Source organism: Pangasianodon hypophthalmus, chromosome 13 (genome assembly GCF_027358585.1).
Source record: "Pangasianodon hypophthalmus isolate fPanHyp1 chromosome 13, fPanHyp1.pri, whole genome shotgun sequence".
NCBI classification, from domain to species: domain Eukaryota; kingdom Metazoa; phylum Chordata; class Actinopteri; order Siluriformes; family Pangasiidae; genus Pangasianodon; species Pangasianodon hypophthalmus.
Window position 1 is genome coordinate 23808203 of NC_069722.1, and position 18583 is coordinate 23826785.

General features: G+C 37.9%; 1 protein-coding gene across 1 annotated transcript in view; it reads left to right on the forward strand.

Moving 5' to 3' along the window:
• Positions 1–18583, forward strand: part of rbfox1 (RNA binding fox-1 homolog 1) — a 292080-nt gene that overhangs the window by 94733 nt on the left and 178764 nt on the right. The window contains exon 2 of the mRNA XM_034309949.2: positions 16299–16340. Within this exon, the coding sequence (XP_034165840.1) occupies positions 16314–16340 (27 nt within the window). The 5' untranslated portion in view covers positions 16299–16313. The remainder of the gene's footprint in view (positions 1–16298; positions 16341–18583) is intronic.

An 18583-nucleotide genomic window follows, 5' to 3' on the forward strand; every position in this document is an offset into this window, starting at 1 on the left:
GGTTCTGAGTGGGAGTGCTGTGCTGGTGGAAGGGGTTTTTTTTTTTTTCTTGTACGGGATATTAAGTTTTGGTATTATGGTATTACGGTCGGTGCGCGAGCCGTAACGCGGAGGCAATTTTCCCACTTCTAATTAGACGCACATGCAAATGAAGTTCGCCGTTTCAGGAGTTCTTATGGAATGTATGGGAGGAAACATTACAGGACGCAGGAGCGCGAAGCCGGTGTTATAGATGACGATGGATGTGGCGTGGCTGATTTTTATGGAGATGCTCTTTATAGGTGATTGAGCGAGAAAATCAGAGGGTCTATCAGGGTTAACATGGAGAGAATCTGTAAACAGAATGATCACCCCCAGAAGAGACAGGTGGTCATGTGTGTAGGGATTGACCTTTGACCCTGGACTGCTGAGACGGTTCTATGAGCTGGAAAATATAGCCCAGTGGTCTGTTAATGGCGATACAGCATGTAGAACCGCTTCAAGGAGTGAAAGCTGGTGAACATATTTATGAATTATTTAATAACTGAGCACATATGGATGGATGGATGGATGGATGGATGGACTTCACACTTCTCTCAAGCTTGCTGCAGAACCCTGGAGTGTTCTTTAGGAAGGTGAGAACACAGCAATCACACTGTGGAAGAGCAAGAGCGTCTGAGCTAGCTGGTCTCGATCCTCTTCTGATTGGTGAAAAAGTGATTTGACTCTGAATCGACTCACCTGTGGGGAGTGAATCAAACAAGCTATGTGTTTTGGATTGCAGACGAATATTTTGTTGTAGAATTTTTGCTAGGTGCAAACGGAACCAAAAGACAGAGCTGTAGTAATGCAGTGTGTTTGGGAGATTTGGACAAAAAAGAAAAAAGAAGAGAAACACTGGATGTGGTACACAAGCTACTTAAATATTTATCGAATAAATTATTTAGCACCAGCTCTGTGTTTTTTATTCTCGGGTGATTTTTTTGTGATTTCTACACACACTTCGTAATGGTTTGTTTAACTTTTTGCTTCTCTGTAACGAGTGAAAGAATTTCCGTACTACGTGCCCCTTAGCCAACATTTTTTGCTTTTTAGTTCATCTAATCATGCGTAGTTTGAAAACAAACCGATCCACATAGCTAAACGCAACAAAAGGATCACTTTCATCTGATTCAGACTTGACAAACGGACTAATAGGTGTGAAAGCGCACTAAAAAGCACAGGTTCCTCTCGATGTCATTCTCGTGACGTTACATGCTGCAGTGTAGCAGGAACAAACCGATCACCGTCTGCATCAGTGTCCGAGATCCACCCGTAATTAACCACGCTTGCTTGTTCACATTTCGTCTCTGTGATGCAGGATAATATTCTCGATTTCTCTACCACTTCGAAATGCCCCCTCGTCTCCGCTGTCATGAGGCTGCTGGAACAGCTGGAGTGGTTGTGGCCTGCGGCGTGTTCGGGCTTGCGTGGGATGCCGCAGCGGTGCTGTGGCCGTCCGAAGCTCCTGCGTGCCCTCTGTAGGTTGGATTCGAATGCCAAGCCAAGCAGGCGGGGGAGATTAAAGAGGTCTCGCTGCAGCTCTGGCAGATTTGCTGAAGTGAGAGGCTGAAGTGAACCGAGGCCATTGTTCTGCCCTTAATTGAGCCCCTATAGCTCTGGGGAAAGACGCTTCACAACCACGACCTCTCCACCAGCACTCTGCAGCCTCACTGCCTTCGAATGAACAAGACACAAGTTTTTGTCCAAGAAAAGTGCAGACCAGCGTGCATGACTTTCCAGAACAAAGATGGAAGCCGAGGAACAAAAATCTCCATTTTGAACGAGGTCTTGTTGGATGGATGCAGTGAAAACTCCAAGATTTCCAACTCTTCAATGCCATACCAACCAGAATGTCTGGACAAGATATGGTCACTATTTTTAATGCTATATAGCGTTCCCAAAAACTGTTACAAAGCACCGACACTGGAGACTCCTTCCATAAATGTTGAATAAACCTCTCCTTACTTAAAACTTCATTAAAAATCTATTTACATGGCACGTCCATTTCTAATCAAGCCCCTGTGAATGAGCTGTTGCTATAGAAACGATAATGTATTAGAACGAGCGCATTAATATGAACCTGTGATTTGCAGCTGCACTACTGTCAGAGCTGCTGTTACAGGAAATGAATCAACACCTTCTGACCAATCAGAAACCAGAATTCTACAGCGCTGTGTGACAAAGGTTATTTAAATTATGCCTTACGGAAATCAACACTTTTGTCAAAATTATGACTTCTTCTTCTTCTTGTTCTTCTTCTTCTTCTTCCTCCTACAATTTCTTTGTCTGTGATTGGCTGGAGGTTCATAATTATTCGTAAATTTTCCCAGTTCACACTAAGAAGGGATTCTCAATGTGTTTTTAGATGGTTAAAGGTCCTTAGCTTCCTAAATGGACAAATTAGGGCAAACCAAAGAGTGCTTAATGGTTCTACATTTAAATGTTTCTTCTAAAAGGGGCGGAGTTCTACTTATATCCATCCAATCTCAATTATAAACACAGATATTTGTAAAAAATAATGCATTAGAGAATAATATAAAGACTTCTAGGGGAGCCTGGTCGATTTCTACACATGTCCAGAGACCTGGGTTTAGTCTTCCGGGCCCCGGATCATCCCACCGAGGAATCCCAGTCGGTTCTGTGAGGGATGTTTCTTTAAAAATCAGTGTTTCGCCCTGTTTCTTTTCGCATCCCGCTGAAACATAGTGCAAAATGATAACGGCCACCGGTGTGATATTTCTGTTTGCTCAACATAAGACCCTTCCCGCTGAGAACGTTTTTAATGCGGACCCAGCTGCATGCAAACGAGCCGGCGCTCATTCTTCTCCTCGCCGAGGTACCGGATCAGTTCTATTATCTATTCATATGGACTCCCAGGGCTTTGAAGGGCACTTAATTAGTCTCCTCAGCGGTGACTGGATATTTGACCTTTAAAACTAAATTGAGTCTTTTACAATGGTTTCTCTTAGCAGGGCTTTCTAACATTAGCGTGTGTGTGTGTGTGTGTGTGTGTGTGTGTGAGTATGGGGGGGGTGAAGCTTTTCTTCATTTTTCTTCTCAAGCATGACGATCAGCTTTAGTGGCTGGATCAGAGTCTCACTCGAGAGGCTTCTTATAGTGGGATTCAGTGACACTCGAGCTTAACGTGTGTCTAGGTGTACATGTTTGTGTGTGTGTGTGTGTGCGTGTGTGTGTGTTGGAGTGTGTAGTTTCAAAATGTTAATGCTTTGTAGCAATTTTGTTCATTATTTAAAATAATAAATAAAAATCTACTATGTGTAGAGCATGTTAAGATTTAGTATTAAAAAGTGCAATAATAATGATAATAATAATAATAACAATAATAATAATAATAATAATAATAATAATAATAATAATATGGAGTCCAAAAGTAAATGGTTCATAATTATTATTATTATTATTATTATTATTATTATTATTATTAAAAAATTCTAATTCATCAGTTGTATGATATGGAATATGGGCTATTTATTTATTTATTTATTTATTTATTTATTTATTTATTTATTTATGTGTAATTTTATATATAAATAAAATTATAATCAAATAATTATAGAACATAAAACAATAAATAGATATAATTTTAAATATAAAAAATATAATATATTTATTTATTGTTTTATATGTTCTGTAATTATTTATTTCCAACCTATTATTATGTAATACAGCTCTAACTTCTTTCTTTCTTTCTTTTTTTTTTTTTTTTGAGAAATAAAACCTCCACCCTTCATGACCACAGTATGGATTAGCACACAGGTGCTGAAGTGAATAAAGGATAATTGATCACGTATCATTTGTAACCGAGACCTTTTCCAGAAGGTTCCTCGACATCAATGATTTAGCGTCGCAATTAGCACCTGTAGTCATAGATGAGGAAATACGTTACATATCCCACGACACATATTCCGCCTCGACTGCTGTGTGTGTAACCCGAAGTCGTGGCTGGAAGTAGTTTCAAAATGTCGACGCTGCTGTGTTTTAAACTGTCACATGAATGGCTGTGAATCTGAATACGTCCTGACGTCCTAGCGTACCTCATGCTAGCAGCAGATTTACGGAGTCGTCCCCGATGCGGCGTGACTGGCAGTGCGATTCATTGCTTAGCCTAAAAAGCTCTTGATGCACTTAAGAGGTTCCTACGGACGTAATGAATAAATGAGTGCTGTGAAATTGCAGCTTCCGGGAAAGCATATTACTCTCCTCGCTGGTAACTGATCGCTCGCCTAGCAGCTCTAGACACCTCTCTAAACATTTTAACCGCTGATTAGATACAGATCTGATCAAGTCACTGCCATCTTTACTGCGTCGTCAATTTCCAGTTTTAAACTTTTCCTCAAATGTCTTGCTCCATTTGTGTTCAAACTATAGTTTGCTCTCATTGTGCGTTTTTGCTCTTTTTTTTTTATATATTTTTGAAAGATGAGCTTCTTTCTCTGTGGAAGAGCATTAGAGCTCAGAAGCCTGATGCGTTTTGGATGGTTTCTTAGTCGCGGAATATGGTCCAGTGCCATCCTAATTATTTTAAAAGTTCTGCACGAGTCATTGGTCAGCATGACTGCTTAAGAAAACAGGATAATTAATTGAGGAAGGGGGCAAATAAATCGTGAAGGCTCGCAGTTGCTCTATGACAGCGCTCGTTTTTAACTCCTCCCGAAGGCAGCCCCGTGCTTGAGTTACAGCGTTGGGCTTTTTGCCAGAGTCCACTGGCTGCATCCGGACACGGAGTCTACGGAAAATCCCACCGGCTTTACAAAAGCCACCACGCAGGAGCGATCTGTCAGACAACATTACGTTTGTCTCAAAGCTCAGTAGCAAAAAAAAAATCTGTTTATTTAATAATTTCTCAAGAATTAATAGTAAATTATTTCTTACTTGATATAAATATTGAGGCTTTCATTTTGTTAAACACATTCCATACCAACCACTTTAATAGGAACACCTGTACACCTGCACCATCGAGTTGTAGCGGCACAACGCATAAAATCACACAGATGCAGGTCAAGAGCTTCAGGTAATGTTCAGATTTTTTAACCAGGAAAAAAATGTGATTTCAGTGACTTTGACTATTTCAGAAACTGGGATTTTCACGTACAACAGTCTCTGAAGTTTACGAAGAATGGTGCGGAAAACAAAAAACCTCCAGAAATGTCTTGTTAAGAGACACGTTTAGAGGAGAATGGCCAGCCTGGTTCGAGCTAACACGAAGGCTATGGTAACTCAAATAATCACTCTTTACAACCGTGGTGAACAGAAAAGCATCTCAAAATGTTGATCTTTGAGGCTGATGAGCAACAACAGCAGAAGATGTTATCGGATTCTACTCCTGTCAACCAAGAACAGGAATCAGAGGCTATAGTGGGCACAGGCTCACCGAAACTGGTGATGTTTTCACATTCTGAGTTGCTTTTCTGCTCACCGTGGTTGTAAAGAGTGATTATTTGAGTTATTTGAGTTACTATCTCATCAACAAGACGGGCCCACCAACAGAACTTCATAATAATAATAATAATAATAATAATAATAATATGTTCTATAATTGTTTATTTCCAACCTAGCTTTATTAGTTTTCATTTTCATTTAATCTTTTTTTTTTTAATCAGATTGCTTTTTTAGGCTTTTCCACCATTTCCACGCTTCATGATTTTCCCTGTATACACTTTCCATCATGAGCACAGTACGGATTAACGCGCGGCTGCTAAGCGAATGAAGGTAATTTATCACGTATCATTTGTGAGACCTTTTCCGGAAGATTCCACTGTGTTGACACATTCGTCTGCTTCGACGTAAATGATTTAGCGTCGCAATTAGCACCTGTAGTCTTCAATGAGGAAACATGTTTGCTGGAACCGAAGCCTCAGCTGACATGACGTATCCAGATATATATTTTTTTTCTGCCTCGACTGCTGTGTACGTAAGCGTTAATAAACGATCTGACATCTAAAGATGAAGCGGTTGTAATGAAGATTAAACATGTTCCCAGGTTCTCCAGAGGCAGCACAACGTAGTCCTTAAGTCACTGCACAGGACACAGCGCTGCTGAATTCTGGATTCTGATTGGTTGATTTATTTTCTATACCATTTATTCATTTGTTCAGTCTAATATGTTATTATTTCTGTAGGCTGCATCACGTAAACAAATTGCAAGTGTGTTTAATTGTTGATATGGTGACGTTTTGTGTAAAGAGATGTTTATTTAACATTTATGGAAGGAGTCTCCAGTGTCAGCGCTTTGTCACAGTCAGAGGTAAAGCTGTAACTTTAGTTTTCTGACATCTTCAGGACCACAGTGGGTTCGAGAAGTGGATTCTGAATGAAATCTTCTGTATGTTGATTAGGTAACCAGCTGGGATTAGTAACTAGTAACATTTATATAAGCTAGGTGTCAGTATTTTTAGACAGCATGTCGTTTAATACGCTTAAGAGTATGCTATCATGTTAGCTATCACAACAACTCTTGCTAATTGGAGGGGGGATTACAAGTATTATTTAGTTAACAAGAAAACGGTTCTTTCAAGTATAATCCAAGTTCATCCACATAAAGTCCACTTGAAAAGAAGTGCACTCAGTGGCGGGTCATTTTTTACAAATCTTAAAGATAGATTTCTGTTATTAACGGCGCCATTTTGTCACTTACTTTCAAAGCTAATGAATAAGTCATTAGTAAGATGTTAGTGTACGAATAGTAGCTTTGGTATCCCTGCTGAAAAACACATTAAAAACCATCAGAGAAATTCTAATGGTTTCCACTACAAATACCATTACAAACTGTGAGCTAACCATTAAGACCATTACCATTGCCATTATTGGTCCTTAATGGTATCCACTAGACAGAACATGCCACCAATAGAAGGCAACAAATTACCAGAGACCCACAGGGACCATTAGAGTTTCCATTAAAACCAGTGCAATTCCCATTAAAACCATTAAAACTATTACGAATTCTGTGAGGGTTTCTATTGTGTTTTTCAGCAGGGATTTTTTTAGTTTAAAGTGAAAATGTGAATTAATTTTATTTATTTTATTTATTTTATTTATTTATTCTTTATTTTTATTCTTTATTTATTTATTTATTTTGAAGCAGGTAAAAAAAACTAACACGAAGATGTGAAAGGTAGTAAACTTCAGTATACTTTTATACAGTAGGCTATTTCAACTTGGCTTTAATGCAGATGCATTAAAATGCAGAGAGCTCATACGAAAAAAGTTGAAAATAATGTACTATATGAATAAATTAATAGAAAAATGTAGACATTAGTGTGCGTCGTGTTAATAATTTTGGTATATTTGAATTTAAAAAAAATAAAAACTTTCTCAAAAGCTCGGTTTAAATGCGATTGGTTCACTTTATCTCTGTAATTGCGTAATCCTTATGAGAAGAGTTATGTTTATTTTGCTAAGGTATAATTTAGCTAACTTTTTCATGCTAACTTTCTCATGACACAGGTGAGTCCACGTGCTGACGTCAACACGCTTGCTAAATCTTTACTTATCTATATATTTTACTGAATTTTACCGAACTTTACATTCAGCTGACACTTTTTAACTGAAATACGCCATTATTTTGATAGTGTTCTGTTATTTAAATGGTTTTCCTGACTTTGTTGAAGTGGTCTATAGGATTCTAGGACAGCCAATAGGATGCGTTTAATGTGATCACGTGATTGAAAAGAGGATAATTCTCGGTCCAATTAGCTCACTTTGCTTAATTGGAAGTTATTAGTTTGTATCTGTGAAGCAGCAGTAAAAAAAAATCAGAATGTCCTTTGATAATAAACTGAAAATGGAGCCCAAAAAGAGAAGAGAGAGAGAAAAGGGAAAGAACTGGACAGGATAAGATGTCTGTCACATGAGTGAGTAACTTCACAGGTGTCATGGCCGCCTTGCTAGGATTTGCATAAAGCAAAGCTGTAAAGAAAATGGTACAGTGTGTGTAAATACCATTACGTGTGTGTGTGTGTGTGTGAGAGAGAGAGAGAGAGAGAGAGAGAATGGCTTGTTGCTTGTTTTCTTGCTTTGCTATAATAGTTTGGAATGTTAAACCAGTGGAGACAACATCGCTGGCCCTGGGTTAATCACTGTTTGCAAAATATTAAGAATTTATGAGTTTGAATATCACAAAGTGTGTTTCACTTGATAGCTACAACAGGGTTTTGACTGAAAATCACACTTTCCGAATGACAGCTTGTGATATGTGTTTGTAATCCTGGTAGTAAGAACGTCCATGGTACAAGATATCTACAATTACGTGTAGACTTTTACGCGTTTTGCGTAGAAACTCCTCATTTTAATCCATTACATTTACAGCATTTGGCAGACGCACTTATCCAGAGCAACTTATATTTATCTCATTTATCCAGCTGAGGAGTTGAGGGACGAGGGCCTTACTCAAGGGCCCGGCAGCTTGGCAGTGCTGGGATTTGAACTCGTGACCTTCTAATCAGTAGTCCAACATCTTAACCACTTATCCATGTATAAAATAGTCACAATAGAAATTTGCATCAACTTTTCTTTCGAATTTCTTAGTGATCCTGTGAAGAAGAAAAGTATATTCTCGTTATTTTTTTCTTTGATATTGTGATACTGACTGATGAGGTGACTATGAAAGTACGACTGAAGTGAACTGATGATGGACCCACACACAGACGCCACTAAATTCCCAATGTGGAGAAGTATGTATACCAGATGTAAATACTCTTGACTTTCTGCATTTATAGACAGTTTCATTTCAAAGCCTGTGTACTGGAGTGTGAAACTGTGTAACAGCCCCATTGCCATTACACAATATTTAAGAGCGGTCACTTCTCACGACCAAGTGCTGCTGTGAAATATCGGCATATTTGCATGTAGAATTGTAATTCAGCTCCACGCAGACGGTTTGCCTGCGAGATGAGATTGTGAGCTCTTTAGAATAATTGAGAAACATGAGACAAGCGGATGAAAAATATTTTGCCCCGACTATAAAACTCGCGCCGGGCCACGAGGATATATATCGACTGGGTCCCGTACTCATCAGAAGATGGTTCAGCGGGGCTACTCGCATTAGTCGCGAACGAAATTGAAAAATGCAATCAATGATCGGAGCGAACGTTCAGCGGTAATGATATCACATTGAGATAATCCAATAATTGAGAACCTGATGTATTCTCTATTGGCTTTTCACTGCTCAGTTCGGTCACAGTAACGGATCGTGGTCTGGCACGGACCTGAGGGGGACGCTCGGATCCTGACGGTCCCCTAGGGAATTCAGGTTCAGAGCCTCAATTAAAAGACACGTCTGGACTCATTCCACCTGTATAGAGACAAACGTGCACAAAGGGGACGGGGTCGGACTGCAGTTTTTGAGTCTTAACGAATGGAACAAGGTGCGTTTAGGAAAAAAAATGTGGTCAGGTGATGAGAACAAAACAGGTTCTTTCTAGTAGGAGTGGACAATATTGCAGTATGATCATATTGATATCATATGATATATTATAAAATGATCATATTGATATTAATCACAATAGATGAGCTTTCTAAAAGTTTCCCAGCAATATAGAAGTGTTGCCTAAAATAAAATAAAATAAAATGAAATAAAATAAAATAAAATAAAATAAAATACAATAAAATAAAATAAAATAAAATAAAATAAAATAAAATAAAATACAATAAAATAAAATAAAATAAAATAAAATAAAATAAAATAAAATAAAATAAAATAAAATAAAATCTGTTCTATGTTCAGTTCCAAAAATAAATGTAATTTTTTTTTAAAATAACCTAATGAGTAAAAGATTTACTGTCGTGCTGTTAGAGGAATATAATAAACGACAGGAGGTGTGATGAAGAGGAGTTACTGTTGCCGCCCTGAGGTTGATTATTTTCCTATAACAGCACATTGTGAAGTGATTTTTGTTCCTCTTACACCACAGCTGTTTACCCATGAGTGCTGATACTGACACTGGAGACTCCTTCCATAAATGTTAAATAAGGCTCATGTATAAATGTGTATATATATATATATATATATATATATATATATATATATATATATATATATATATATATATATATATATATATATATACTTCCCCTCTCTCTTATGACCAAAAGTGTTTTATTCATCTCATATACATGTTAAATGTTGTGTATATATATATATATATATATATATATATATATATATATATATATGTATGTATGTATGTATGTATATGTATATATGCACACAATAACAGTTAACATGTATATGAGAGGATTAAACCACTTTTGTTCATGCAGTTATTGGAAAACAATCAGCTTCGGTGTGGTAAAACATAGTCTTCTTTATCAGCTTTATCACATCTCCTCGTCGTTGATTATTTTTCTTTAACAGCACAGCACGTAGTGTTAGATTCTTTACCTATGATGCATGGAAAATACAGAATGCTGATTTCTAGAACTCCGTATTCTCTAACACCTCTTTTTAATTCGAAGCTGCTTGGTCGGTGATTCATCATGTGCCTCTGTATGTAAAAGGCCACGCTGAGGAAATGCCAGCAGTTTCTCACTCAGCGTTTCTGCCCGTGCACAGTCCAGTAATTAGCTTGCGTGCTGCTCTGCTATCTCCGAAGCCTCTACACACACACACACACACACACACACACACGCCGTAAAGGCACAGCAGTCACGCTGGCCCGCGTATTGTAATATTGACGAGGAGTGTAAAAAGGCTTAGGATCTGGCCGCGTTCTCATAAGCTGAGTGCTGCGAAAGTGCACTGCAGCATGGGGAATTGTGCTTGGTCAGCGCACTTCCCCTCTCTCTCTCTCTCTCTCTCTCTCTCTCTTCCCCCTTCCCTTCTCATTACGCTTCAAAGGGGGCTGCATAAATTAACTGTATCTCCAGCACACTCCCATCACACACTTCTTCTTCTCTTAAAAATGATATTTATCCACGCTAAAATGGCCGACACAGAAATCACATTCCCTCGCGCACGCTTTTATGTGTTTTTAATGCAGCTCTTACAACAATGGCTGTGTTTTACTGATTTATCAGCGGATTGATTTTCACTCGCACCACAGCTTTCCTTCGCCATTGTCTCCCCCTAACCCCCCTCCACCACCACCGCCACCACCACCACCACCCGGGTTTTATTATTTGCGCTGTTCCTTCGTTCTCTAGCAGACCACTTCAATGCTCTCCACTGTGTCAGCTTAATAAGCCCATTCTGCTCGGCCGTGTCCCTTCGCCTGGAGTCAGCAGAGTTATCGGTGCTCTTTCTTTTTTTCTTCGCTCTGCTCTTTTTCTGCATGGCTAAGATGCTCAGAAGCCACTGGAGGACGAAGGACTCGAATCCGGGCTTCATTTTGCTGTTCATTTTGGCTTCCTGGTTGAAAACAGACTCACAGGGCCATATTTTTGTTTTCGCAACATTTTCCTCACGAAGAGTGATTTGATCGTAAAATGGGCGGGGCTAGAGTAAAAACATTATCAAGAGGTGTGGTTTGGTGTGTTATATATACTATACTTTAATATCCAATCAGATAAAATCTGTTCTTTTCTCATGAGCTGTGGTTAGACTTTACTTATAGATCAGTCATACATCTATATTTCACTGGTAGAAATGAGCAGATGAAAGAAATGACAACAAATGTCACTCATTTATTAATTACTTCTGAGTCTCTATGATGGTAATAACGTGGTCAAGTCTGGTATTGCATCAGTTTTGTTAGAAAATTAGACAATTTATTGGTTTTGTTCATCATGTGATATTACATTTGAAATTACACAACTACAGATTCACATTTCACAAATCAATAGTTCATTCTTTTATTGATTCACTGATTCAGATTTCACAAATGAATTATTTGATCTTCTTTATTTCGCTGATTCACGTTTCACAAATCAGTTGTTTCTTTTTGATTCGCTGATTCACATTTCGTGAGTGAATTTGCTTTCACTGATTCACATTTCACACTTCATTTGTTCTTTTAATGAATCACATTTCACAAATGAATTCATTTAACATATTAACTCACTGATGGATTATTGACTCACAAATGAATTATTTGTTCTTTAATCAATTCACTGATTCACATTTCAGAAATGAATTGTTTGTTTATTGATTCACTGATTCACATTTCACAGATGAATTCATTTACTTTATTGATTCACTGATTTAATTTCACAAATTAGTTGTTTGTCCTTTTATTGACTCACTGTTGTGCATTTCATAACACAATTTGTTTTCATTGATTCACTGATTGAGAAATTCATAAATTATTTTATTTATTTTATTGATTCACACTTCACAAATGAAATAATTTGTTCTTTGAATCACTGATTCGTATTTCACAAATAAACGCTAGGTTTGTCTATTGATTCGCTGATTCACATTCCACAAATGAATTGATTTATTATATTGACTCACTGATTCACATTTCACAAATGAATTGTTAGTTCTTTTATTGATTCTGTTCATTATATGACATTTACATTCATAATGATACATCAGTCGATTCCCACTTCTCAAATGAGTTTGAACTGATTCATTAGAGATAAAATAATTGAAGTATCATGTTATATTTAGTTAGCACTTCACTGAATTTGCCAATTGTTATTGAAGTGATGAGACATAAATAGTCGACACTGACAAAACTACTTTTTAAAAAAAAGTCAGGAAAATACCAGGTTCTTGTTTCTGTGCTAAAATGATGGTGGAAAGCGGTAACGTTAGTGTTTAAATAGTGTGGCTCTTTTTTATCCTGAAGTTGCTCCAATCGTGTCAGCACACACGTCTTCACTTCTAACTGGAAAATTAGCAACTGGGGGAAAATGAGATGAATTGGTGGACTCCAAACACTCGTGTGATTTAGCAGCACAAAAGCCGAGTCCGGAGTGTGTTCCTGGTTGTAGAGAGAGAGAGAGAGAGAGAGAGAGAGAGAGAAGGAGTGAGTCTGTCCCTCGGTAGGGCCTGAGAAAGAAAAAGTAAAAAGAAATGAAGCCTACAGAGGGCTCTTTTTTTCCCTTTCACACCAAATTGTTCTATTTGTGCTCCCTTCGTCCTTTTTCCTCTCGATTTCCTGTGGAAAGAGTCATTACTGAACGAGAGTCTCAGTGGTGCTGTTTGAAGCCGCGCCGTTTCCTGTGAGCGATCGCTGCAGCTCCGAGCACCTTAAATTGGTCAAGTGCTCAAGCGATTTACACTCTATATTGACACTGTGCTTTCACAGTAATACATAAAGAGAGGACAAATATGAGCAGTGGTTAAGGGCCTACTGTAAAACAGTCGATTCAGCAGAGCTCTGTACTGACAACCAGTGGCTGTAGTGGAGCTCGTGGAAATGCGATTGTTGTGCGCAGTAATAAACGCCGGGTTGTTCTGTTTCCCCAGCCACAGGGGTACACACTGGGGAGTTTAGTCGGGTTATTTGGTTCATTATAGGGTTAAGTTAAGTTGGTGAAAACCCGACATGTTGGTTTAGATATTCTGTTCTCATGACATTTTAAATTAACACTCCACTTTGTAACGGACAGAAGTTATCTACTGGCTGCTTCCTGGTAATTAATGTCCACCTCGTTAATACAAACAAACAAATAAACAAGCAAATAACAACTGATGATGATGATGATGATCTTTCTTTTTCTTCTTCATTATTATTTATTTATCTTCAGTAGTACTACTAGTAAAAATAATAATAATAAGAAGGAGGAGATAAATAAATAAATAAATAAATAAATAAATAAATAAATAAATAATAATAATTATTATTATTATTATTATTATTATTATTATTATTATTATTATTATTATTATTAAAAAAGAAATAAACATGCAACAATTATTATTAGTAGTAGAATGTGTATTATTTTAATATAATAAACAGACAAATAAACAACAATTCTTCTTATTATTATTATCTTTATTATCAATATAATTATTATTGTTAGTAGTAGTAGTAGTAGTAAAGATAAACAAATTATTATTAATTTTATTATTGAAGCTAATGAAACAAATTACACAAACTTTTAGTATTATTAAAAACAAACAACTTATTATGATTATTATGATTATGATGATTATTATTATTATTATTATCATTGGTTCATTTTAAGTCAGTCCTGGACATCATTAATGTGGCTCCACAATTTAAAAATGTTCTTTTTGCTCCATAATAAAGAGAACCATCTTTAAAATGTAAAAAAAACTTGAGGTGACTTTCTATTTCAGTAAAAGACGCTGCTGGTTTGCTTTATTTTGTCATATCATTAGTGTGGCTTTTCCACACAGTTGCATTCTGGGTAAACTGTTGGCATAAAGTTCTGATGCACCAGAATTTTCTGCTCCAAAGGTTAATGCCTCCATGTCTTTTTTTTTTCTTTTTCACATCCCACGCTCTTGATTTTCTTTCCATTTCTGTGTGTGTGTGTGTGTGTGTGTTAATCCTCGTGCTGGGTGTTTCCTGCAGTCCGGGAATGATGAAATCTTATTCTGGAGCACTCTGAAGCCGGACTAATGGCCGGCACGTGTGCTGAAGCGGCGAGCTGAGTGGAAAGTGAAACTGTTAATGCTGTTAAAGTCAGAGTGAGTCGCTTACACACAGACTGCGTCTCAAAGATGGAGAAAGTGACGTGAAGCTGAATGACGTGAGGTTGCTTATTGGGCCAAAGTCACACGTCTTTATGGGCTTGCCTCCGTTTCTTTTTATTTTTCATGATTTTACTTCCACAATATGCCAAAAAGAAGTCACTTTCCTTATAGAAATACTTTTTTCTTTGTCCCAAAGCTAGTAAAAACAGTGTAATTAAAGAGGTGATAAAGTTTAACAAGTATTTTTGAATCTCTTCTTGTTAAATATTAAATAAAATATATTATTAGAAAGATTATTATCTAAAATAAAATTTTTATGTGCTCCATGTATCTTTCTCATTCTGATTCTATGACGTTATATCGACCGTATAGACATTTCCACCTTTTTTCTTATGATTTTGAAGTCATAATATAAGTGAAGAATATTTTTCATATTTTCAAGTCACATTTTATTTCATAAAACTAGGAAAAGTTGTATTATATATTATTATACATGTATAAATGTATTTAATACTTTTTTTCTTTTTGTTTTTTAATAGGCTGATTATTAGGTGTGCTCTTCTAGTAAAACAAATTTGAAAAATAAAATTAAAATATAGTTTCCTTATCTGTATGTTTCAGTATATATTTTTTAAAAATTTGCAATACGACAAGTTATTTATGTGCACTTTCATCAGGTCAGCCTTTATTGTGACGTGAGTAAAAGGGGGAAAAAGTCGGTTACTATGTAGTTGTGTGTGTGTGTGTGTGTGTTGTCTGGAATTTATTTTTATGTTCTATAAATTATTGCCTCAGAAGTAAGGTGTTAAAAGGCGGTGCAGTCCTCAGGATTTACACTCGGACCTGCGCTCACATTCCTGCCATCAGCTGTGTATGTTGCTATTCTAGAATTCTGGATTCTGATTGGTCGGAAGGTGTTGATGAAATCACAGGTTTATATTAATGCTCTCGTTCTCGTTTCGTTCTCGTATCTATAGTAACAACTCGTTCACAGGGATGCGTATGATGGATAAAGAGAGGAATGTTGACGTTTTCTGTAAGGAGGTGTTGCTTTAACGTGTATGGAAGGAGTCTCCAGTGTCAGCCAGAAGTAAAGCTGTTGTATAAGAGGAATAAAACACTTCAGGACATGCTGTTGGAGGAAAATAATCCACGTCAGGCTGGTGACCGTGACTCTGCTCTATCACACCACTGTGTTGTTGATTAGTTTCCTATAACAGCATGACACGAAGTCTTTTATTTCCTAGTTAGTGAAATGTTGTGTATAATGTTCTGGGTCTCCCAGTTAGCATTAAGTCCATTTTGGTTTTTTGGAGCGATAGTGGGCTGTTTGTGTGAGTCCTGGTACCCTCTGGCATGTGGAATGGACCTGCACCTTGATGCATTTCCCGCCGTTGTCCTCCTTCCCGGTGGAATTGTGTAATTTCTCCCACTGGCATGGAAACAACTGTCTTGCCTTTTATTATGCATTTTTCCCCTTGCATGGCTGTACAGAATCTGACAGATCTCATTTTCCTGCTCCTCGGCCTGCTCTGTTTGATTGACTTGTAATTACTCGCTGTGTGTGTGTGTGTGTGTTTGGGTGTGTGGGTGTATGGGTGTATGGGTAAGGGTGTGTGTGTGTTTGTGAGGGAAGTGTGTGTGGGGGGGGTCTACAGTATTTGGTGTGTGTAATGTGTTACTATAATTTGTGTGTCTCTTTTGACAGATTCCAGGCCAGCAAATGAGTTGTGACGCCAACCAGCTCAGGGTAAGTGACGCTGCGATGTTGTGTGTGTGTGTGTGTGGGGGTGTGTGTGTGTGTGTGTGTGGGCTTATCTGCATTTATTTGTGCTCTTTTTTTATGCTTGCATTACTCTCGACTGATATTCTCTCTGTTCCGGTTATGGATTATTAAATCAAACACACTCAATTAATCAGTTTGCTGGGGAAAAAAAAAAGAAAAAGAAAAAGCTTGTGTTGGTGAATAATTTTTTTATTTTCGCTCGAAGGTCTGACTTGAAAAATGGTCGGAAATTAAAACGTAGGCTGAAGAAAGTGTTTTAGGCATTACCACAACCCTGAAAAGTTTTTTTTTTTCATCCTCAAAGCTCACCTTTTCTGCTTACTCAAATTTAATGGCACCCTTGTTTCCTTTTAAAAATGTCGAGCAGAAGAAGAAGAGCTGCTTTCTTCATTCCTGATGATCCAGCATGAGATTAGAGGTGGAACATATTGGCTGTATCTGTATCTGTATTCACACTGAAAGCAGAAGTGGGCGTGGCTCTGACAGTTCCTCAGCATCAGCTACAGCACTCCAGTTCATGATCAGTCTCAATTAGAGACATTTAAATGTGCGGGACATTTAAAAAAAAAAACTCTTGCTTATGCAGTTAATATTATTTTCCTGCGATTTTTATTGGTTCTATTTAGCTTAATTCAGGAAAGTTTTACACTGGGGGTCCATGTGACACAATCTTGACGTTAGCTGCTAATTTTACCATATTATGATTGCGTGAAGGCACGTCAACTACAAATCATTAATGTTTACCACAAATTAAAACTTTTATCACGATCTGTCTCGTTCCCAATAACGTATTCGTATTCCATTATTTACCATTTCTCCAAAACGCCAGGATGTGTGTAAAGGTATGGAGCAGGAGATGAATCGTACAGTACATATGGGAGAGATTTGTGTAACATTGTGTTCCTCCGAACCTCCCTGTAATTTATCATGGTTTGTTGAGGGATTTTGAGTCTGAACGCTGTGGGATGATTAATGTGTCTGATGCTGGCGCTCATACGCCGTCATCATTCTAATTCCTGCAGCCTGCGCTCGCTTGTTTATTTGCTTTTAATGATCTGAACTTTCTGGAAATTAGAGCGGGCGAGCGGATCAGGAAGATCACAAATGGGCTTTTTATTCGCTCCCATTCCTCTCCGGCAGATCTGAAAAAGGGAGGGAAAAAAAGGACAAATCATTTCTCACCTTCATTGAGTCTTTTGGTCGCCCCTCCGGAGGTTTAACACCGGCGATGCATCGCATTCATTCACACCTTGCCGCAGATCAACGTGATCAATAGTTCTGATTGGGATATGACGCTCAGACGCGGCGTCCAATTAAGCTGAGAGCAATGCAGTCTCGGTAATGAGCCGTCGTTTCGGCCTGCAATTTCATAATTGCTGCCCCTTTTTTCTCAAAGGGCTACTGCCGGATCGACGGTTACGGTCACTTTTCTACTTACAGTGATGTGGTTGGGTTTTACAGGCCAATACAGGTTAAGTGTGTCTCGGAAAGGGAACAACATCCACCTTCTGTGTAGGGACCATTAGGTTATAAGGAATCGTGCTTTAACCGTTAAAATCTCGTCCGTATCTCGGGTCGTTTTGCAGTCAAAATATCTTAACAAACTGCAATTATAGGATAATAACCAGCTAACAAAATGGCACCCTTAAAAGATTTATTTGTAGAGTGCTTTTAAGAATAGAAATTGTCACAGAGCAGCTGTACAGGAATACAGATATAGATTTAGATCCTTAATGAACAAGAAGCGAGGAAGAAGCTCGAGGAAGAAACCTTGAGAAGAACCAGACCCAAAATAGGTAGGTGCTCTTCTGGGTGGCCCCGGATAGTGTGATTATAACTCATTACAGCATAAAGGTGTAGAAAAGTAAAGACAAACAGTACTGAGGTTGTCTTCTCACTTCAGACTCGGTTCGGATCGGACCTGATCCCTGAACATCTTGAAAGCTCTTGAACCTCTTGGTGGTCTGGGGCGCGCTCCAGGGTTTGGTTGAAGCAAGCTACGCTGTCAGTGCTGCATGCTAAAAACGTGATCGGTTCAATCTGTCGCGTCACTTCCTGTTTGAAGTTTAGTGATGGTCGGGAAAGGGTTACGTTCAATAAAGAAGATAGAAGACTTAATCGATTTCTAAAACCAGATGTTCAAATACTGGAGTGGTGTGATTAGCGTACTTTCGTGGTGCATCTTGTATACAAGTACGGTTCCTTGT